Source organism: Tigriopus californicus, chromosome 8, assembly GCF_007210705.1.
Source record: "Tigriopus californicus strain San Diego chromosome 8, Tcal_SD_v2.1, whole genome shotgun sequence".
NCBI lineage: Eukaryota > Metazoa > Arthropoda > Copepoda > Harpacticoida > Harpacticidae > Tigriopus > Tigriopus californicus.
In genome coordinates this window covers 6854959-6862845 of record NC_081447.1, presented here as the reverse complement: position 1 = coordinate 6862845, position 7887 = coordinate 6854959, and the positions used below count along the sequence as shown (strand labels likewise).

General features: G+C 44.0%; 1 protein-coding gene across 1 annotated transcript; it reads left to right on the top strand.

The window, feature by feature from the left end:
- Positions 1 to 3384: 3384 nt before the first annotated feature.
- LOC131885417 (uncharacterized) lies at positions 3385 to 6195 on the top strand. The gene is made up of 5 exons (XM_059233448.1): positions 3385 to 3885; positions 4798 to 5330; positions 5392 to 5550; positions 5677 to 5814; positions 5888 to 6195. The coding sequence occupies exons 1-5, from the start codon at positions 3639 to 3641 to the stop codon at positions 6026 to 6028; spliced, it is 1218 nt and encodes a 405-aa protein (XP_059089431.1). The 5' UTR covers positions 3385 to 3638; the 3' UTR covers positions 6029 to 6195.
- The last annotated feature ends 1692 nt before the right edge of the window (positions 6196 to 7887 follow it).

The following is a 7887-nucleotide window of genomic DNA, read 5'->3' as shown; positions in this document are numbered from 1 at the left end:
GTTTCTTAAACTTACCTTTATTGATTTAAATCTTTCGGTTATTTGTTGACAAATATTCAGCTCCATCCTTACTTAATGCCTCCCGAACTTTGTTTAAAAGATGAGAGATATATGGTTCCTCGGATACCGGAGTTGTTCAATCCGATCTACAAAAGAGTGATCATTATGGCCATTGAGAGGCAGAAAGGGAAGGGATGATTGGGAAGAAGAAGAGGGATGGAGGGCTCAAAGCTTGCGTCTTGAAAAAGACGTGGGCCGGGGAATATGGGCAGTGGAAGGTTTGGAAGGGGAGGTGCATTGAACAGGGCATATCATAGATTAATGGGGGGGGGCACTGTTTGTGGGCGTGGCCCCGCTCACTGCTATCACAGTTGGTACTATTTTAACTTAAAACCATGAAAAACAAGATTCTTGTCGAGCTTCTGCCATTCGAGGCGTCAGGCGACTCGTCTATTTATTACCTTTCAATCTTTATATGATATTTGGTCTAACAACGAGTTTGAGTTGGCAGACCGAGCTAATCTTGAATGTAGGCTTGATCTGGAATGCTATCTACAAATTTGTCCAAGTCTAGCTTGAAATATTCTACGGAGCAATAAGGCCTACATATTCCTACTACGAATATTAGAAGGAAGCAAATCAAGCAATGAAGAAGCCCGAGAAAGAAGAATGTGGACTTCATTGTTCGAACTAGCTTGGATTCTCGAGGGCTTGAAGGTGCTCTCAAAACGCACATGAAGCCTCTACGGTCACTAGAATTGACCCCACTTCTTGGGTTGGGACAACGCTCATGTATGCTTTGAAGACGTGCAGTATCAGATACCTTTCGTACCTTCTCTGAACACTGTACAGTCCCTACTTTTCTAGTCTCTCCCAATGCGAGAGCTCTCTCATTCCTGTGATGTTCCTAGTGAAACATCTTTGGACTTCTTCGACCTTTTGCAAACCTGCTGAACTCATTGGAGCCCCAATGGGTGAAGCATATTCAAGATGTGGCTGGACAATTGACTTGTACAGAGTTAGCATCGTGATGCTATCTCGGGACTTAAATCTGCGATATATCCAACAACACATTTGAAAAGCTTTACCCACTTACAACTAGATATGCTCATCGAACTTTCCATTATTTTGGAGGACTACACCTAAATCTTTTATAGATGAGACCTGCTCAATATCTATACCTCCATTGGCTATGAGTGGAGTATGTAAAGGAGTTGACCCAAACCTTATTGAGCGGAATTTCATTTCGTTCAGGGACATATTACTCTCCATAACCCAAGAGTAGATTCGATCTAAGTCCAAGTCCTTTGCAAAGCTAGTGGAATCTTGGCCATTCCTAACCTTTATCATAGGCCTTTGCAAAGTCCAGATAAACAGGCTCAACTGGAAAGCCTTCCTCCATTGCATCAACCACATAGTTTTGAAACGACAGAAGATTTGTGACAAAAGATTGGGAGGGTCTAAAGCCATGTTGGCATGGACTTATCCACTCACGAGCTTCTAAGGATCGAAGTATCACCTTCTTTACCGGCGTATCCATAACTTTTGAAGCCACACATGTTGAGGATATAGGCCTACAGTTACTGGGAGTTTTAGGAGACCTCCCTTTGAACAAGTGATAAACGTTTGCAGAATTCCAGTCCGTAGGGGTCGCACCTGATTGCATACATATGGTATAAATTAAGGACAATGGACGAGCCATGGTGTGGGAAGGGATGTGTAAAGTACCGGATCGGATTTCAGCTGTGCGAGTTCGTCAGGCTGCGCCACAATCGTGGCAAGAACTAACATGATTTAAGCACATCCAGTGCTTCCAAATTTTCAGTGACAAAATTGTTCGCCGTCTTAGGAAATTGTTCGATAATTATTTTTAATTATTTTAGTCATTTGATAAAGAAGTCATTACGTGGTAAGTGACAAAAACATGCAGAAATACGAAAGCAATATTTGGTGCCAACATTTTGTCATCAGTAAGAAGTGTAGTGACACTTTTTTCATGGTAGAACCAGAGGGCGTACTAGTATGAAATCCCATAGTGTTACACTTTTCTATATTCAACGGGTCCCCTCCATGATAGAACTAGAGTTAGTCCGTTGAGATGATGATTGACAAAAAAGTTAATTTCACTCCCGGAGGTTAATCGTACATGTACAGACCGCCACTTTCAATGCAAGTTTTCATAATTTGATAATCTAGACTCGGGTTGCGGCTGGAATTTGGTGGCGGGCTTTAGATATTCGTTTCAAACCATCTTTAAGGAGGGTTGGTACGGTTTAGGCAAGCTTTAATGAGACTAGACCCTGGTTGCTACGACTTTGTGCTTCAATTTTCAATTCTTCTTAGAGTGAGCCAAAATTGTGCCCCCTCAAACTTACAAAAATCTTTGCGCGTATTGTTGCTGGTGTACTTTGGAATTGCCAAGAAAACCGTCTACAGTAAAAAAAAGTTGTACCTAGTTCGGACGGATCGAGGCCTTCCTGAATTATTTGACCTCTTTTTTAACCCTCCAGACTCATTGTACATTTTTTTTATATTGTAGACGATTTTCCTGGCTAATCCGAAGTACTTGGCAAAACGCGCAAAGACTTTTTCACGCAGCTCGGACATCTTTGACTATAATTCTTATCGTTTTGAAGAAGTTAACCCAATTAGGCGCAAAAGAAAGCTACAGATCGCACACAATCTCTATAATTGGCTTAAGGTCCATAGAATTACTCTTAATCAGAAAAATAATCATTTTAAAAAGTGTGTAAGATAATATGCGCTTCTGGTAATTATTTAGAAGAATAGAATAAATAGTATGAATTTATTCTGTGCTTTGTTATGTACTCGAGTTTGATAGGGTATAATTTTTGATCGGGTCGTTCAATCGATAGATCATATCCTTAACTATATTCAAGTGCCCACTATATAAGCTACTAATTCTCATGGAATAGGTTTTGGATAAAATGCTTTTTCAATCTCTGTTGGAATTCCTTAAAAATCTATAATCAGAAATATAATCAGGTAATAGATAGCTAAGATGTGTTTGGATATTTCTTTTGAAACGTTCTTAACCACTGAGCAATGTATCTATATGGAAACAACGCCTAAATGCCGCATGGTCTATTTTGCATGGCACTTATCTCCATAAAATATCCTTGATTTCTGACCAAGGTTAGGGCGCCACCTAGTGATCATATTTATAACCATACAATAAGGAAGTCGTGTCTCTAAATTCTGTATTTAACTCGGAATAAAGACTATAATTTTGAACCTACCAGGCCAAAATTTCATTTCCCTACTTACTACGGATCATCTCGAACTATTGTCGACCGGAATAGTGTACACATGCCTCTGTCCGTGGCGTCTCGATGGGCTTGAACTTCCTGAGCTTGTCTTTGTGATGTGCCCTGTTCAATTTGTCGCACAGTTCTGGGGACTCACTCTCCCTTGAGTTTTTCTTGATCGGTTCTTTGGTCTGTGTTCGCTTCAGTTTTTCTCGTTGAGCGTGTAAGACTCGCGTAAGCCTCGGTAATCTAGAGCCAAATCTGGAATTCCCGCCCCACCCGCTCTTGAGGACCTCGATCACTCCGCCTTTGGGAGTGGTGGCCCGGGTTCGAGACCCGATTGCATTCCATCGCGGCGTCTGACCCGCCATGGCCCGCAAATTTCCTTGCCCGCCTGTGGAAGAGGACGAGGCGGCCTGCACGCGGGAGCGGGAACCAACCAACACTCCGCCCACGTCGACCAGCGCCGCCCGCCGGACTACGGGCTCGTCCACCCCAGAGTGGCACGAAGAAGAGTGGGACACGGTGCACACGGGTCAAACGCCCCATTCCTCGTTCTCATCCCATGGGAGCTCAAGCTCCGGACCGGCCAGGATGGCCCACCTGGGACCAACCGGTAATTAGCCTGGGCCGGGCTGGATTTGGGGCCATGAGCCGTGAGGCGGTCCATTCTTTGGTTGGTCAATGGGGCGGATCTAAGAAACCGTGTAGACTCTGGAGGGTGTCATGTGGTATTACTTCGTTGTATCACTTAGATTACCAACTTGGATGCGAGTCGGCCTTGAAATTCAATTTTCGTTCATCTGGCGGCAAAATGATATTTGGAATATTTGAAACGCTTGGCTCACTTTCTACTAGATATGCTCATGGCGTTTTCCATTATTTTCCGGGGCTGGCCTTAAATTTGTCTTGGACGAGACCTGCACAATATCTTCACTTCTATTATCTATGAGCCGGGTATTCAAAGGCGTTGACCCAAAGTTCATCGAGCGCAATTTCAGGCTACTGGAATGGTGGTCATTCCTACCAAAAACTAACTTCGTATCGTCAGCATATGAAGAGAGACTGCTAGTAATATTAAGCTTTTAAAGCAAGTCAATAAATTTGGTTTAAAAAAAGTGGAGGCCCTAAAATTGCTATTTGCTTCCTATCATGAATGAATCGAGAACCTTGCCTTGGATCCCAAAGTCGTGAAGTTCATTCAACAAAAGGCCATGATCTACTTTATCAAAGGCCTTGGCCAAATCAAGATAGACAACATCAACTGACTCATATCTCTCTAGTTCCTCAATAATATGTTCTATATGCTCAATCAGTTGGATAACCGTGCTAAAATGCGCTCGGAGCCCAAGGTGACTAGGAGGAAGGACATCATGCATGGGCTTTAAGAAACTGAGATTGAAGTGTCAAAATCCTGCATTCTGAAAAACCCTTAAGGAATATTCGTCAGGACTTGGCTGGCTGGCGAATTTGGCGTTGGTCAAGATGTCAAGACTATCATGTTAAATGTCCTTTTTCTGATTACTAGACATGGAAGGCGGTTTCGAACGCCCTGTGCCCCCTCCAGGGAACCATGGTGGGGCGGTGCCGCGTCGATCGGCCAGTTTTCGCCAAGCCGCAGCCTTGGAACTGTCGCGGCGTGCGGCTCTCAATGCACGCCGACGTCGCTTGGATAGCTTAAACTTGGATGAGTCCGTCGTGAGTGGGTCGGAGGGTTGGCGCTCCGGCTTATTAGAGCACGTGACCGAGTGGTGGCCCACCTCAGGAGCCTTATTGGCCGGATTGACCGGTCTTGAGGGTCAAGGCTCGTGTCCGGTGCAAGAAATCGAGGCTGAAGGCAGCGAGCTCTATTTGCACTTCTTCCATGAACAAATGAGGCGAGCTGGACTCGAGGCCCGGCCTCTAGAGGAATCCGAGGGTCTGATGGATTACCATGATCATTCAGCGCATATGGACGCATCCGATGGAGGTTGGGGATCGCCATCATCGCCGCCATCGCCGTTCTCGGTCCGATCCTCAAACCGAAGACGAAATGACTCTTTTAACCTCGGAAATTTTCAGGTCTGCATGTCATAAGTCGAGCGACAAAGAAATATCTAATATAAATTATATTGTGTTTTAGAACCCAGCTTGGCGACAAGCAGGTCGGGATCTACAATTGCTAGCCGATGAATTTTGCCGCTCTCGTGAGCGAGACCAGGTCCGATGGCGAGCAGAGCAAGTGGATATCCGCTCTTTGACCATGAATAAGTTTATGGCTCTACTGAATGAACTTTTTGAAGTAAGCGTTTTTTGAAATATTTAACTGCAGATACGAGCGTCAATGTGAATCCCCTCGATAACGGTTTCAATATGTACTTAGATTTGCGTGACAACACTCCAGTTCTTTACTTATCCTCATGTTTAGGGCGGTCAAATTACTCGTGAGCGGATACTCGTCCTATTCTTCTTCTGTAGTGACGTCTCAATCTTGGCTGTGAAGCATCATTTAAGTGGAATTTTATCACAACTTACCAAATGGACTTTGGCCTTTATCAAGGATCGAGTGAGTTAGCTCCTACTCTATTTATATGTATATTCGTGAAGCCTTCCTTGTAATACCGATCTCGTTGCTCCAGATCTGTCTTTGGGTACAATCTAATGGTGGGTGGCAAGCCGTTCTCAGAACCGGATTGAATGTAATCCAACAGTTGGCCATCATTGGGACATGTGCGGCCATTGTTTCTGTATGCCTTCTATTTGCCAAAAAACATCTCTAATAATCGATTGTCATCTTCAACTCCCCAGTCAGTCCAGCAACTCAATTGCCTCAATGTCAGTCCAAAAAGTTTATTTATAATTCAAATATTTTTGATGAAGTCGTTCTAAACGGCATTGATATTTTTAGCGGATTATATATACACACTTTGGTTTGTTTTAGTTTTAACACCGTAGTTTTTATTTGGGATCCCCCCACTTCCGTTCGATAACGATTACAAAAAATGAACTGAGAGCGCCTAGAGTTAACACACCGAAAGGAAACACTAGGTGAGCAAAATCAAGGCTAATGAGCTCTGCAACCTCCTCCTCATCGTACAAGTGGTGTTCTTTGGGCCACCATTTATGCAGCAAACTGTCGATCAGCCCCGATTCGCTCATTTTCATCATATGGTAGTCAAACCATCGAACGAGTTTCGAGTTCTTCTCGAATCCAAACGCAAATGGCACGCTGAAGGGTTTCGTCAAAGGATGCGCTTTGATTCCGGTCAATCCATGGAGGGAAGTTTTGAGCCCAAAATACACGTTCATGGGATCACTTTCCAACAGTTGATGCACCTCCTGAATGGATTTGAGTTGAGTGCCCGGTCTATTGACCATTGTTTGCTCATAGATCTTTTGCAAGGTCGAGCCTGGTTGAGCATGCTTGAGCCGCTCAGCCTCGGATGTAGTTCCCAAAATGATCATTTGCATCTCTTGCTCCAATATGTCATCGAGACTTGAGATTTGATTCCCATTAGTATGAACGGTCATATGTGAGGTTAAACCCGCACAGAAGAAAACGAAGAACATGAACGTACTCAAACACGTGGTCAAATAGAGAGCCCGACCATAAACGGTTAGTATTTGTAATTTAGGGTACTGTCTTTGAAGGAAGCAAATAAGCACCACTCCCAAAGCATTTCCTAGGGAGAACATGTGTGGAACTGAATGGAACTCTTCCAGGTGGAAGCGGCTTAAGCCATGAAAATAAGACGCCAAAATTGCAATCAAAACCCCCAAAGCCACCCAAAGGATAGGATGAAATATAGATAGATATCCTGATATGTTTATGGTTTTGTGATCATAACCAAAGAGGCTCAGCTCATCCAGAAAAAAAGGATTCCCAAAATCGATGACCTTCGCTCGTTCGGTGGTTATGGACAAGGGTGCGGCGGCCAGTTGACAAATTCCATCTTGTAGCATTCCCACTATCCCATTCCATGAACCATTGTCATCCATGCCACCCCACTCACAATCGTTTGGGTGTACGTATTCAAAAGTGAAGTTCAATGCAACACTAAGAATTTCCAGCAAGTCCGGTAGGAATCCACTGGCGTTGGCTGAAGTGTGACCCGCACCAGAAAAAATAATGAATGGAGGCCATGGTAGATGAGCCACAAGCAAATGAGCACCATTCAGAGCGGTGAAAGATTGACTGACTTCGATGTCACCGATCCCTGGATCGGTGAGGAACCCTTGCTCAGCATCCCAGCATCCCAATTGCCTCGTTAGAGGAGGAAAGCCCTCTTGGAGAGTTAGTCCCCCAGTTCCATTGATCGGAATCGCATACATCACAAACACGTCCAAATCATCATTGTTGATCCACTTTGTACTTCGTTCTGTCGCATTTGCATCGAAAGGTTGCAAAATGTCCAGCATGTCATATTTCTTCTTGTGGTTGGTCTGTATTTGACTTGGTGAGAGCCACATGACATTTTGAGAGCGATTAGGGGATCCGGGTTTTAGCCTCGTGGCTTTTTGCAGGAAATCCGTTACTAAAGCCGGATGTGAGAAGCTAACAAGAACCACAGATCCATCCAATTTGGAACTTCTACGACTCCTTTTGGTACTTAAAGATGTTGCAAAAGCATCAAAGGGC

What these genes read in the sequence shown, in the direction of transcription:
- LOC131885417 (XM_059233448.1), top strand. Translation starts at nt 3,639, where the DNA reads ATGGCCCGCAAATTTCCTTGCCCGCCTGTGGAAGAGGACGAGGCGGCC. An exon ending in GGCCCACCTGGGACCAACCG is followed by an intron (nt 3,886 to 4,797) that starts GTAATTAGCCTG and finishes TCTGATTACTAG; the next exon opens with ACATGGAAGGCGGTTTCGAA. An exon ending in TGGCCTTTATCAAGGATCGA is followed by an intron (nt 5,815 to 5,887) that starts GTGAGTTAGCTC and finishes TCGTTGCTCCAG; the next exon opens with ATCTGTCTTTGGGTACAATC.